The 16,379-nt window shown below is 31.7% G+C and overlaps 1 protein-coding gene across 22 annotated transcripts in view; it reads right to left on the reverse strand.

Annotated features, from left to right (window-relative positions):
- RIMS2 (regulating synaptic membrane exocytosis 2) overlaps nt 1-16,379 on the reverse strand; it is a 637,189-nt gene that overhangs the window by 474,920 nt on the left and 145,890 nt on the right. For 12 of the 22 annotated variants that reach the window (XM_063079161.1, XM_063079141.1, XM_063079151.1 and 9 more), the window contains one exon: nt 14,761-14,971. In XM_063079161.1, coding sequence (XP_062935231.1) covers nt 14,761-14,971 — 211 coding nt within the window. Of the gene's footprint in view, nt 1-2,659; nt 2,672-14,760; nt 14,972-16,379 lie in introns of all 22 variants that reach the window. The other 10 variants (XM_063079152.1, XM_063079162.1, XM_063079148.1 and 7 more) reach the window with 1 other exon arrangement.

Genomic DNA, 16,379 nt, shown 5'->3' on the forward strand with positions numbered 1-16,379 from the left:
AGTTGAAATGTCTGTTGGGATAGCCATTAGCAGGGTCTACAACAGTCTGCTCTTGCAACTACTCAACATTCTACACATATATTTTAATGTAATGCATTCTTCCTAAGGAAGGCAATCCCAAAGTCTCATATAGTTATAAAATCTAATTCTGAATCCAGTACTTTCAAGGAAGAACAAATCTTTCCACCATGACCCAGTGTGGATCATTGTGAACTAGCAACCTACACACTAAAAAGACAGATTATCTGTTCCTAACACACTTAATACACAATGATGAGAAAAAAATTTAAAAAATAAAACTCTCATTCAGAAACAGGAAGAATGAGAAACATGCAGTGGCAATTGTCCATTGCACAACACAATCGTTCTATGAACAATGGCTTAGTTTCCTTGGTTATCCTATCTGGATGCCTCTGATACTGCTATCTAGGAGGTTCTCCTTGGACCATTGTCATTCATACCTCCTGGTTCTATTCTTTAGGAGAATGTCCCTTGTCTACTATTTTCCTTGGCTTTATATGAGATTGGCACTAGCAAGTATACCCTTCTTGGGTCTGTACAGCTTTTATATGCACTGCTAGTATGCATCTCATATTACTAGCCTAAGTACAAAATTTGCATATTGCTTTAGGGGTTGAATAGTCATAGAATGTTTGCTATCCAGGTTCAGGGTTTCTTTAGCCACTAGCCACATGTGGCAATTTAAATTTAAGTTAATTAAAATTAAATAAAATTAAAAATTCAATTTCTCAATCATACTAGACACTTTTCAAGGGCTCAATAGCTACATGTGACCAGAACCTACTGTATTAGATAGTTAAAATATAAAACATTTTTATCATTGCTGAAAGTTCTATTGAAGTATTGCATAAAGTGTCTTAAAAGGGCCTATTGGGGCCCGGCCCCATGGCTCACTCAGGAGAGTGTGGCACTGGTAGCGCCAAGGCTGCAGGTTCGGACCCTATATAGGGATGGCCGGTGCGCTCACTGGCTGAGCGTGGTGCAGACCACACCGAGCCAAGGGTTGCGATCCTCTTACCAGCCAAAAATCAACAACAAAAAAGGCCTATTGGATTTTATTTGCCATGCTCCAAATCCACACATAATTAGTATACTTTATCTGCTAAGACTTTTATCTTAGTTTAAATTAGCGAGAAACTAGGAAAGGCACACAAAGAATAACTACAATTTGTAATGATGAACATGCTAATGATACATATTGTACACAAATACTGATAGTCAATTCTGTACCCCATAAATATGTGTAATCAATTCTGTTTCAATTAAAAATCAATTTAAAAAAATAAAAATAAAATAAAATACAGACTTAAAGTATGAAATCTTGTCAGTACATGAAAGTCATTTCTATAGCTGAGTTACCATAATTAAGTGCCTCATTTCTGGAATAGGTGTCAGAAGTCATTAAGGAAACCACAGACAATAATTAGACCACTATGCATCCTGTGTTAGTTCTGGACACAAAAGTAGCACTAGAGATTCTAAAGGTTATGAATTTCCTAAATTGTGCTACTTGTGAGTCAGCTAATAAAGGGGGGCTGGTTGAAAGCTGGTAGGTTCTCTAAGGAACCTTCCCTGGATCGAAGATGATGCAGTCTGAGACATGTCTTCAGAAAGACCCGTATATCTATAAACCTGCCTCTAAAGTTTAGTAGGATTCCTATAAGTTAAAAAGAAAGAAAAGAAAGTTGCACTATCCTTTCTTTTGCTCAGAGATTTTATGTAAATCCACATTCAATATTTGCCACCACCTATATCACCTCCATCTGAGTAACTGAAGACTGAGGAAAAGAAAAAGTATCCAACTGGTTTTTTTTTTTTTTTTTTTTTTTAAAGGCCTTGATCTCAACTAAAGAATGGTCTCTTTTGGTTTTATGCCAATTTGAAATTGGAAAGCTTGAAAAGACCTCAAGTTTTAGTCTGGCTCATCAAAAGGAATCAGTCAGAATAGAAGGATTATATCTATATTTGAGTCACCAGTTTCAAAAGCAGAACCAAATCCAAATCTTCTAAGGGCAAACATTAGCAGATTATTAAAACCTAGCCTGTAGACTAGACTTAGTCCTATCCATCTGAATATTTTTAAATTATAAATACATTCAATATTCAATATGAGGATATAAGATAGACATTTTACCAATTTCTAAAACTGATTGTTAAGAAAAATGAAAATATATTAAATACCTATAATCAACTGCAAAATACCTACTTCAGAAAATCCATGTTCAATGTTATTACAACTCATTATTACAAAAATTGAATCTTTATACCAAATTGGAAGCTTCTTTTTAAAAGTCTGAAAAGTACAATGATGAGTTTAGGGAAACATTATAAGATTAAAGGAATTTCTATCACATTTAGAAATGCTAAAAGATCTTGAAGAAATACTAAATTCTAAAAAGGCAAGCCTCTCTAAAAATCAAATAAAGTAACCAATTTTTCATCTATAATATAATAAAATGTGGTTTTCAGTAAAATCAGATAGCATTCTTAAATGTGTCTTAATGTTTAGCAATTATCATGCACTACACTTTAACAAACACTTAGAAATAAATATATAAAGAAAACATAGATATAAAATTAAAATTGGCAATAACAACAACAAGAAAAAAATAATATTAGACAGAAAAATAACTCTAACCAATTTGTCCTCCTGGTGTGAATATCCACGAAAGCAAGTTAGAAAAGACAGAAAAGACAAAACACAAAAAATAATTAATTCCATTCTTAAAACAAATAAGTTTATAAAGAGTTTGTTAGTGTTAGTGAAATTAAAATTCTGAAAATGTCTAAATTATGTTTTCACTGAAATCTAAAATTTTAGATTTTAAAGTAAAAATTTTAGGAGGAAATTTTTTCCATACATTTTATTCAAGCAAGAGCATGCTACATATTAGAGTATAATAAACAATATAACTTCTGTAAAAGCAATTAAGTATCCAAACATCATAAAAAGGAAAATGCTCTTTCCACAAATAAAATCCTAGTTAAACACTGAACTCAAAGGAAGAAAATGGGAAATGTTTAGGAACAAAGCTTTTATGTACAAAGACAATAAAACATAGCATCATTGTTCATCATTAATTTCATCATACAGTATCACAAGTAAACAAAATATAATTTTACACGATTATGCATTTGCTTCTAAAAGTCATATCTGTCACATTAATTCATTAGTCTTCTAAACTTTTTATAACTAAAAAGAAAACTTTTAATTAGAAAATGTCACTAAAGATAAAATATTGATTAAAATTAGTAATTTTGAGTCAAGTTTCCCATTACTATAAATGTGGAAAACAAAATGATAAGATACATAATTTGGTCAAAAAATCATATTTAGATATACTGAAATGTAAACACAATTGTTGCATTTCACTTTTCTTTAAATATAAAATAATGATAATACAGCTAATAGTAAAGTGTAATAAAAATGACCTGGTATATATATTATAAGAACTTACATAAACTAAAAATCAAAATCATGTTTTCTGAGGTATCACTGTTTTCTTGAACTATGGGTAGCAGTATAACATTTGTGACTAAAAACAGAGATAATTACACAGACCTATCTTAAAATTCCGCCTCTTTAAACAACACCTCTAGATATATATCTAGTGCAATTTCCTTAAGCTCTGTAAGCCTTTACTTTCTTTTCTGCAAAATATTTATTTTATAGGAATTTTTTGAGAATTAAATAAAATAACATGAAAAATTCTCAGTACCTTTTCTGGCACATAGTTCTATATCTTATATTCTAGCTTATTAAAACATAGACTATATATAGAAGGGTATAGGATTGCATCCTTTACATTATTGTGTTCTTTCCTGCTTCAAATGTTGTAAACGTTAAAGCCAAAAATAATATAAAAGCTATCATACCCAATCAAAGACATCTATTGCCAACCATTCAGTTCAACAAAAGTCACTTACAGAGCATTCTTTATATATGTACCAGGCACTACATTAGATGCCTGAGATGTAAAAAATAAGTAAGACAGTTTCTGCACTCAAGGAACTAAATGTAGTGGAAGAGAAAGAAACAAATCATTGCACAAGAAAGAGAAGTTCTGTAAGCTAGGGAATAAGCACTGTGGAAACATAAATGACAGAAGAGATCACAGGACTTAGAGAAAGAAGGAGTGAAAAAAGGTTTCTAAGATGTGAGCAGGATTTTAAAGAATAATAAAAAGAATCACAGGAAGACTAATGAGAGAGAACATTTCATGCAAAGAACATGGTGCATAAAACACAAAAACACAGACCAGTCTAGCATATTTGGAACTACAAGTAATTTGGAATAACTACATTATAACTGATGTATTTGAACTTAAGTCTCCATGGTTAACTATATTAATATCTGGCAAAACCTCAGAAGCATAAAACTTTCACAAGATAACTCACATTGCAGAATATACATGAAACACTTAGTTATAATATATACATGAAACATTACTGCCATTATGTCTTTATTGCCTTTCAATAGATGGAAAAAAACCACAAAATCTAGCATATGATTTATAAATAAGATATAATATTATTAGTCACCATTAATTGAGTGTTCACTACGCTACAATGTGCAGAATGAATTGGAAGGAGGCAAGTCTAGAAGCAGGGAGAACCATAAGGAAGTTGTTGCAATATTTTGGGTAAGAAGGTGAGAGTGGTAAGAACTATAGTAGTAGCATGAGGAACAGTAAGAAGTAGGCTGATTTAGGTAAGGCCCCTTAAGACTTGATTGAGGAATAAAAAGGAGAGAATAACACACAAAGTCTGACTTGGGCAACTGGGAGGATAAGAAGACAATTACTTGAAAGGAAAAAAAAGCAAAAGGAGAAGCAGGTTGGAGAGAAATAATAAATTCAGATATACACAAGATGCATTTGAGGTGCCTAAAATACAACAAGCAGAGATTTTCAGTGGGCAGCTATGTAGGTAGTTCTGGAGCTCAGAAGAATAATCTGACTGGTGATATCATGTTTGTAAATCATAAGCATATACAGAGTATTTGAAGCTATGAGAGTGAACAAAAATCTTCCAAGGAGATTGTTAAAGGAATAAAGGAAGAATGAGGATAATGATCCCTAATCAAAATCGTTCTTTTTGAACTGTCAAGCCTTCTGAAGAAAAGAATTTAAAGCAAAAGGACTGGCTGTGTCTTCTAATTAGATTTTTAGTAATGCAATTAAGTCAGAAGTCTCACTGTAATTGCCAAAAGTGATATTAATTTCATTAACAGTAAAACTGGAATTGAGTTACTTGAAAAATCAAAGGTAAAGTATAAATATAAAATATTATCAAGAACCTTAAGACAAAGGCTGATTAAAATTGCATGTGAAATATAAAAAATAATCTGCTGTAGAAGAATCCTTTTCTTTTAAACATATGGATGATTTGGATTTCAAAATGTTCTTTAATAATTTGAATGAGGGATCATATTTGTTTACATTGACTGATACCTTCACAGAAAAACTTATGCCTTATTCCATCATATACCTCTCTCTTCTTGCCTGCTTTCTCTAATCAATTCAAAAACACCTCTCTTTCACATAACTACAATATTCTTTCTTGGTCTCTTTCTTTCAAGAATAACAACAATTAAATTCTGTCTGTATAGTTTACCTTTTTTATTGATCCATAAGTTTGGACTGCCAAGTTCAAGAAAACATTATTACAGTGCTGAGCTGCAACAAGGAGCTGGATCAAAAGAGTTAGGCAGGGAATAAATCATAAAGGGAGGGCTCTTTATGCCATTAGAAACTCCACTCAGGAGATGATGAGTCACTGAACCGTTTATAAACAGAAGGTAAATAATCAGAATTGAACTTTACAATATCACTATAGCAGTATGGGAAGGATGTGTTTGAGATGTCAAGATTGGAGAAGAGAGACCAGGTAGGAGACTGGCATTAGTCTAGATGATGAAAGAGGACAGCCTTAAAAAAAGCAGTCAGTAGTTTATGTAGAAAGAGAGGAAATAAGAAAACCAAAAAATTATGGGGAAAAGGTGGTAAAGGAAAGAAACCTGAGGTGAATTCCTGGCTTTCTGATTTAGGTGACAAAGTAGACAGTGGTGCCATATAAAAAGCTGAAAATTATAGAAGTAGATCTGGGGGTTGTTCTAGCAATAGTAGATACATGGAAAGTCTGTTCTGGACTAAGTGAGATTAAGTGTTGTTCCAATATATTTACTGAAAGGGAGTTAGAAAGACAAGACCTCAAGGGCCGAACCTGTGGCTCACTCGGGAGAGTGAGGTGCTGGGAGCGCCAAGGTCGCAGGTTCAGATCCTATATAGGGATGGCTAAGGGTTGCGATCCCCTTACCGGTCACAAAAGAAAAAAAAAAAGAAAGACAAGACTTCAAAAGAAAAACCCAATGCCCTAATCTTGCTGTGGATCCAAATTATTTTAATGTAAAATAAGTTAAAAATAAACATTACTAATAAGTATTTATTTTAACTTCAAAAAACATTGTTTCATTGTTTATTTTTGCTTATGTTTGAAGTTAAAGATTTTTGTTGGAAATGCTTGAACAGGTATTGGGTGAGATTTATTGGGTATTCCATATAAAAGGGATAAAGGGATAGACTCATGTGTAACCCACCTTACATGTGTGCTTACATTCCATTTCCTTTGTGCTCCCATATCTAGTATCTGTTTTATCATCCTGCAGTTTTGGTGATTTCCTGAATTCCTTTACATCTTAAACTATTGTATAGTCTCCTATTTTGATTAGAATTTATTACAGATACTATTATTAATCTTTCCCAAATGTGCTAAATATAATCTATTTAACTTGGTGCTTATCTTATCTACTGATAAGGAGCTCACCTTATCTACTGATGAGGACATAAGTACTGAGGAATATCCTTGACACCAAGAAGTTAGGATCAAGTAGATACCAAAAGCAGCTTTCAAACGCAGTTATGTGAATAACCAAGCACACCTTGTCACTGCTATGCATCCAGTAGTCTACAAATATTTCTTCTTTTCCCTAAAATAAATCTCTGGACCCCTCATACATTTTTAAGTTAATATTTAAAATTCAATTTTAAATGTTTAGGATATATTTTCAGATATATTATGTACTGTAGATGTGCTTTAAGCATATTTTCATTAAATCATGGAACTGTATATTTAGCTCATTCAATATGTGGAAAATGTCTACTCTATAATCTATGTGGCAAACCAGTCAACACTGTCAAACCATCAACTAAATCTGACTTACTATCAAAAAGAGACCAATTTCACTTTTAAATTTAAATAACTGTTGTTATTGGTCATCATGACAATCAACACACATCCAAATTTTAATTTTAAAAACAATACATGAGACACCAGAATCTTGCCAAAAGTCCATTGCCTGAATGGAATAAGGTGCTGCCCCCTTCTATATTTCTTACAAACCCTCTCAGTGCTTTACCCCCAGGACTCTCCGTGAGATAATGCATTCTGGAATTGTGACCTTGTTTTTTGCCCCTGAGATTGTTACATCCTGAGGCAATGTACTATATAAAGACTAGAATCAGATTAGACAAGATTGAGGACATGATCTTCTTTTGAAAAGTGAAAGAACAATTGTAAACATGAGTCGAAAAGGAAAAATTCACAAAACAGAAAGTATTCTCAGGTAGATCAATTTTAAGAATACATATGGAAATCTTTGCCCTTGAAGTTATTACACCATCTACTCCCCAAAACCCTTCCTTCCACAGCAGGGGTACACTACCTTCCCTTTCAAGACCTCTGCAGTATACTCCAGAGAATAAAGGACCCATGGGCTCAACCAGAAACAACCTCAAACTGGTAGCTACAATAATATTTGTAGGCTTACTAGATCCTCTAGGTAGTACCGACAGTTTATTATGGAATACTGGTAACAGGAGTCAGGACTGAGCAAGGTAAAAACTGTATAAAAGAAAGCTGTAATATGGACAGGGGCTGAGACCATGTAAACTTTGGTAAATGTTTTCCTTAATGCTGGCTTGAAATTTTATTTTTCCCTCATTCTATGGTGCTGATATGCATTAGTATGTAAAAAATATCCTAAGATTCTTCAAATTAGACATTTTTGTAGTCACCACATTATCCTGCACTACTGGAGAGGCTGACATCAATGAAAGAAAACAATTATCTTTGTTCCTTTTAAAGTCTACAACTATTTTCTATTAATATTATCTCACATATTAGCTTATTCAGCCTAAATTATTGAAATTGAGGATCTATCTGATGCAGATATTTGCTTAATGATGGCACTGTAAATTATATAATTCAGATAAGCTTGCCTGCTTTGACCATTCCTCAAATTCCTATAAACACAGTTTTCTAAAATAGTGGTGCTCTCAACATTCCCATATTTTATACATATATATATATATATATGTGAGAAGAGATAAAAATCAAAGCTTAATTCACAATATACTACATATAGTAACTTAAAAGAATTAATAAAGCTTCTCAATTACTTTTTAAAAATTATTTAAGCTATAGAAATATTTGGCTATATGAAAATAATTTCCCAGGTATTCCAAGAAGTGAATGAGTTATCTAGTCTCAATTTAAAATTCATAAGATGTTAAACCCAGAAGAGAACTTAGAAATCATTTAGATTAGTGCCTTCATTTTACAGATATTAGAAGCACTAAAAGATGAAGTGACATGTCAAACAAAGGTCAACAAAACCAGGGCAGGAACAGAACTTGGTTCTCCTGATTTTCTCAACTTATGCCACCTGGAGAATGTTCAATTCTTTCCAGTGAACTGGTATGCAGTAATTCTATGAAGTCTAAAAGAAAATTCATGTATGATATTGCTTTCCTTGGATATACGGAGATAGATTGCATACTGCACCAGCACTTGCAGGTAATCACAGTGGTTTGAAATTAAAACAAAAACAAAAACAAAAAAAAAAACTACCTAGAGGACTGCAAAAATACTCTAATCATTATTTGATCTCTCAGTATACAGTTTAAATACTAATCATTAAAACTTGTATAAACGATATTAATGATTTGGTTATACAGTAAGATGTCAATATTATCATTCCATTCTTACTATCTGATAGACTTAACACATGTATACCAATGTATTTTAAAGGACTTGCTTAAAAGTCACTTTCTTTTATAACTATTATACAGTTATAATTCACTCTGCTTCAAATATGACAATTTATAAAGGGAAAAAATTCATATGTTGCATTTTAAGTTGAATAATATAATACTAAAAAATATATATTCTTTATTTTTTTCAAAATTAGATTAATGATTAAACAGATGGCAATCTATTTTTCTCACCAAAAAGTAAAAGAAACAAAAAGTTAAAGATACCACACTTGAAGCTTAAAATAACCCTCATTGTAAATTATCTTTAATGTCTTTCAAATATCACCACTGAATTATTACAAAATAATTTCTCCCTCATAAGATCATTATTTTCTCATTTGACTAAATATATAGCATTTATTTAAAAGGGTATCATCTTAAAAGGAAATATATGGAAGCAATATTTCATAAAATCTTGTTATATTTGTACTTCCATATGTCCTGTACTTGATTTATTCTTTCTGTATCCTAAATGTACCTCAAAAGAATTAATTGTTAAGGATGGTTCCACATTCCAGTTTTGCATCGTACTTAATTTCTTCACTAAAATTTTGCTCAGCATATAGGGATCATACATTAGAAACTGAGAAATATGTTTTTAAGCAGTTAAACCATAATTGGATGTCATTAAACACTTCTAGTTTGGGCTATATGGGGAAACAAGACCAAATTTCTCCTCCTTCCTTAAACAAATAAACAAATAAAAACAGACAAAATATATGAAAGAACAATTTTGAAAATACTCAACATCAGGCAACAAAGGGCAGTGATAGTTGAAAGATGGGAAACAAGATAAGCTCTACAATTGCCCCAGCTTACTGTTTTGAGAGACCTTCCAGGCAACAGGGCAGTAAGAGGGAGCTGAGGTGAAAACTGGCATACAGAGTTTAAAAGAAAAAGCTGACAGTTCAGGAAAGCCAACAAAGCTAGGTTTCCTAGGACAAGTTACCAGGAAAGAGAAAGCTGTACAGAGAGAAAACCTAAGAAATACCTCAAGTATTCAGCTGAGTAATGATCAATGAGCATGTATGTGATAAATATACTCAATGTATTTACTCAGTGTAAAAATACGTCTGATAGGATTACAGAGAACAGTAGATATTCCCACAAGCAAGACTGAAAAAACTCATAATTAATTATAATTGGCAAAGTACTAAGGAAAACCTTTCCTTAGTAGACAAGAACAATTAGTGCTAAAGTAAACATTGCTACAGATCCAACTAGCAAATCATAAAACAAGATGTAAAAGTATCAAACTGTTTCCACGTAACTTAGCTGCATCCCAGAACAAAGCTCAAGAAGAGTCATAAGAATGCAAAAATAGCCAACATCCAACAAGTTACAATTTACAATGCCTGGCATCAGATCTAAGACAACAGACATGCAAAGAGTCAGGAAAACACAACCACACTGATAATAATCAATCTAAACCAACCCAAAACTGACAAAGAAGTTAGAATTAGCAAAAGAAGACATCAAAACAGTTATTATAACAGCATTCAATATGTTCAAAAAGTTAGGTAGAGAACGGAAGATATTAAGAAGTCCCAAATTAAAATTCTAGTCATAAAAACTACAACATCTGAGATGAAAAAATACACTGAATTGTATAAACAGCAGATTGGACATTGCAGATAAAAAGAGAAATAAACTTGAAGGGATAGTAACAGAAAGTACACAAAGTGAAACACAGGGAGAAAAATAAAATTTGGTTTAATGAAAAGAACATAAGTGTAGGACAACTTCAAGCAGCCTAATATATTGGTGACAGAAGTCCCTGAAGAAGAGGAGAGAAAGGAGGGATCAGCACAAATATTTGTAGAAATAATGGCCAAAATTTCCCCAAACTCTATGAAAACTATAAACTCACAGATCAAAGAGCTCAACAAACCACAAACACAAGAAACATAAAGAAAAACACACCAAGAAATATCATAATTAAATTGCATACAACTAGTGATAAAAAGAAAATTTTAAAAGCAGCCTGAGAAAAGACACATAATGCACAGAAAAAAAAAAAAAAAGATGACAATGATATCACATTTCTTGTTGGAAACAGTGAAAGAAAGAAGGCAGTAAAGCAACACCTTTAAAATATTGAAAGAAAAAAATTGTCAACCTAAAATTCTATACTCAAAAAACTATCTTTTTAAAAGATGAAGGCAAAATTTTCAGCACAAAAAGTTGAAAGCATTCATCAACAGCAGACTTGCACTACAAGAAATATTGAAGGAAATCCTTCAGGCAGTTAAAATATGATACCAGATATAAATGCAGATCTACAAAAAGAAATGAACAGTACCTTTATTGTAGTAAATGTATATTTACTACAAGAGTACATATACAATTTTTCTTCTTTTTTCAAACTCATTAAAGATAAACTTTTTAAACAAAAAATAATAGCAATGTATTGTGGGGTTTATAAAATAGGTAAATGTAAAATGACATCAATAACATCAAGTCTGAAAGAAAGAAATATAAGTACACTATTATAATCTTCTTATACTATACATAAAATAGTGTAATATCAGTTGAATGTTGACTATGACAATTTAAAGATGCATACTACAAATTCTCAAGCAATTAAAGAAATAACAGAACAGAGTTATAGGTATTGAACAAACAAAGGAGAAAAAACAAATCATAAAGTACACTTGAGTTATCCAAAAGAAGGCTGAAAAACAAAAATAAAAACGGACCAGATGGGACAAGTATAAAATGAAAAGCAAAATGATACAATCAAACCAAATCCTATCAATAATCCCATTAAATGTAAATTGTCTAAACACCCAATTAAAAGGCAGAGATCTGGATAACAAAGCAAGACCCAACCATATCCTGCCTATAAGAAAATTACTTTAAATATAAAAATACAAATAAGTTTTAAGTAAAAGAAAAGAAAAGAAAATATATACCATGTTAATACCACCTAATAGAAAGTTGGAGACTATATTAAAATTAGACAAAGTGAAGAAATAAAGAAGGACACTTAATGATGATAAAGGGATCAATTAAATAAGAGGATATAGCAATTCTAATGTCCATGCACCTAAAAACAGAGCTCAAAATACATAAAACAAAAACTGATGAGACTGCAGAGAAAAATAGACAAATTCAAGTATTGTTATATGTTTTAATATCCCTCTCTTAATAATTGATAGAACATATAGGCAGAAAATCAACAATAATATAGCAGACTTGAACATTTTTAACAATCAACTTGGCCTAATGGTTATTTAAACATACTCTGCCCCAAAAATAGAATATATGTCCTTCTCAAGTGTACACAGAACATTTACCAAAATAAACTATTCTGGGCCATAAAATTAGTATCAAGAAATTTCAAAGGTTTCAAGGCACACAAAGTATATTTTGGGACTGCAACAAAATTAAATTAAAAGTAATTAACAGAAAGATCTCTGGAAACCCTTCAATATTTGAAAAATAAATAACATACTTTTAAGTTATTCAGAGGTTAAGAAGAAAAGGAAAATTAGGAAGTATTTTTAACTGAATGAAAATGAAACAACAACATATCAGAATTTGGAGGATGCCACTAGAGGAGTACTTAGGAGAAATTTACAGTATATAACCCCTATGTTAGAAAAGAAGAAAAGTCTCAAAGCAATGACCTCAGCTTCAACCTTAAGAAACTAGAAAAAGAAAAAATTAAACCCAAAGTAAGGAGAAAAAATAATAAAGATCAAAGCAGAAATAAACAAAAAAGAAAAATTAGTGAAACCAAAAGCTGGTTCTTTGAGAAGATCAATAAAATTAACAAACATCCAGTCAGACTGAGCAGGAAAAAAAGAGAGAAGACACAAATTACCCAATATCAGGAATAAAAGAGGTGGCATCATTATAGATTCTACAGAGATTAAAAATATAGTAATAGAATACTAAGAACAACTTTATGCCAATAAATTCAACAACTTATGAGGAACTGAGCAACTTTCTTGAAAGACAATTATGAAAGCTAATTCAAGAAAAAAATAAATAACTTGAATAACCCTATATCCATTAAGGAAATTGAAACTGTATTTAAAAACCTTACCAACAAAAAACTGTATACCCAGTTAGATTCACCGAAGAAATCTACCAAACATTAAATGATGAAATAATACCAATCCTATACAAACTCTTCCAAGACATTGAAGATGAGGAAATACTTCCCAACTCATTCTATCAGGCCAGCAAGACCTTAATACCAAACCAAAGAAAGACATTATAAGAAAACTACAGACACTATGCCTCATGAACATAGAAACAAAAATTGTAAACAAAATTTTATCAAATCAAACCCATTAACATATAAAAGAGATCTATCATGACCAAATGAAGTTTATCACAGGAATACTGAATTGGTTTAACATTCAAAAATCAATGTACTTTACCACAGTAACAAAGAAATAAAAATCATATGATTAATATCAATAAAGAGAAAGCATTTAACAAAATCCAACATTTATTCCTGATCGTGAAAAAATTTTAAAAACCTCTCAGCAAATTAGGAATAGACAGCCCCTAAAAAAGCCTACAGCTAACATCATCCTTAATAGTGAAAGTCTGAATGCTTTCCCCCTAAGATTAAGAACAATACAAGGATTCTGCTCTCATCACTTCTATTCAAAATTATGATGAAGTTTCTAGTACCTAGTCAAGGAAAAAAAAAAACATGATCAGGTAAATAAGGGGGAAAGATCAGAAGAAATAAGGAAATAAGTGATTAGTTCCGGGTAAAACAAAACAATGAAAAAAGGGGAAAAATGAGAATATGAAGAAATGAAATCACACTGGGAAATTACTTTCCACACTTATGTCTAAATAAAGATATCAGATGTATGTATGTAAATATATCAGCTTCCTACTTAAAAACTACCTCAGCAAATAAGTAAATTATAAGATACTAGTGAGGAGATAAATGCAAATTCTAAAAAACTTACTGACACATATTCATATACTGCTTTTGCTAACTTCAACAAAGCATTCTTTGAGCATCATTAACATATTCCCTAAAACAGATGGATAAACTACTAAAATCTAGTATAAATATAAACAAATGCTTGACATTTCTTCTTTAAATTCCATAGTCAAGTATTTCATTAACGTTAAAACAAAAACAAAGGGGAATGTAACTTCAAAAGCTATAAAAATATGAAACAGAATCTGAACACTAGAAAGGGCCTCTTTCAAAAGAAAGGAAATGGAGCCAAAGGAAGAACAAATCTACAAAGTTTGTAAATGCATGTGTAGTTACATAGAACTCTGTATCAAAACTCTCTCTGACTTTAATCAGTCGTATGGCTTTGAGAATGAACTGTCAGTCTCTCTGGATCTGAGTTTTCTGCCCCTATGAAATAAAGAAGTAAGACCAATCAATCTCTAAATTCTCTTCCTCATCTTTGAAAGTCTAAGATCCTATGATTCTAAACAAAATCATAAGCTAACTGACATGAAACAATAAGACAAATATCTTTTTAATTCAGTGAAAAAAACTTAAAACAACTTTAATCTAAAATGAAGACAATAGAGAAGGTCTTTGTTCTTTGGTTAATCTGAATATTATTTTCAGTTATCTTCTTTATTTTATTCACAATAACTTTAACTATAAGAAAACTGTTACATGTAATTTTCACTTCTGTACCTTGTTTGAGCGTAATGACACTCGACCTCCACAACGAGCACAAAACTTTGTTTGGCAATATGAACAGTTATGGCCACATCCATCAGCAAACTTTGTTTTGTGACAGATACCACACGTTGGGGCATCACCCTTCTGTTCTTGCTGTTGCTGTGATTCTTCTCCCATCTTTTTTACCTGCTCCTTATACATTTCAAACTGCTGATGCAGTTTTCTGCAGAAAAAACAGATAAGAAAAAATTGGTTTCCTAATGGGCTCAAAGAAAAAAAACTACCACAATCTACAGACACAACTTTACAACCCAAAAATATAGAGGATTAAAATAAAAGAATAAAACTTTAACTTTCTGATGACAAAATAACATCGTGTGTGGCACATTATTTTATCATAAAAATGTTGCAACTAGTTCTACCTTTCGATTTACATATTAAGTTAAGAACGAATTAGTACAATATATATTTATGGAGACATTTCTTTAAATGATCATTCTAAAATTACTACCTACCGTTTACAACTTATTGTCAATCATATGCTCTAAAACATTTACAACTCTATTTTTCAACAGTTTAGTTTCAAAACATAGGAAGCTAATTTGACTTACACAGTAAAGCCAAAACCTATGAACTTCACATCATTGAGTTTCAGTCTCAATGAAGTGATCTGAAGAATCCAAACAGAAGAAATAAAACTGGACAAGTGTTCTCTCTAATTCTCTAATTATTTAAATCTATTCAAGAGTCTGGACAATAGTTGGCTGTAAAAACACTAAAATATTAGCAGCTCAACAAATGAGGCTGTGTAAATGAAAGTAAAGTCAAGTTTTACTTTAAAAATAAAATAAAAAGAAGAAAAAAGATGACTAGAAAAGGGTAGTATTTACTTTAATTAAAAATAGTAATAAAACTTTTCACTTCCACTGGCTTTATAGTGAAAATTGAAAATGCTTAAAAACTATAATTATTTCACTTTAGGATTTAAAAAAATGCAAATAATGTCACTCCCACCCTAACAATGACAAATGGCTTAATAATAAAGCAAATAATCTGAATTCCAAAGAGTGATAAGCCTCTCAAAAAAAAAAAAAGAGAGAGAGAGAGAGACACCCTAACTATTGCACTTTTGGCAGAACACATGCGAAGGAGGTGGCCACCACATAGGCAAATAAGAGGAAATCAGTTAAAATTTTAACATATTGTTAAAGGCCAAGAGTGGGCTAACATGACAGTTTGGAACCTTTAGAGACCCAGATTCAAAGGAAGTTCACACTCACTCACAAGCACTTTTTCACAGGAGTCCACTGAGTGCTTATGATGAATATTAGGAACACGGCAGGAAAACAAAAAAAAAGCCTCCCCTTTTGGGGGATGAACATGTGCAGTCATAAAAGAATTGACTAGTGGCTGATGGGGCACAAGCACAATTCCCCAGACCTTCTCTCCTAGAACAGCAAAAGCTTTAAGCCACCAGAAAAGAAAGTAAACTCCTGTCATTCCCAGGATATAGGAAAAGACCCATTGCAGTTAGGGAAAAGGTTGAAGGAAAAAAACCATGAAAGAGGGGCAGAAAACCATCTTGGGCCCAGTATCTCACCCAAATGCAAATCAGAGGTCTTTAACCACTA

The sequence above is a fragment of the Cynocephalus volans genome, chromosome 15, assembly GCF_027409185.1.
Source record: "Cynocephalus volans isolate mCynVol1 chromosome 15, mCynVol1.pri, whole genome shotgun sequence".
NCBI classification, from domain to species: domain Eukaryota; kingdom Metazoa; phylum Chordata; class Mammalia; order Dermoptera; family Cynocephalidae; genus Cynocephalus; species Cynocephalus volans.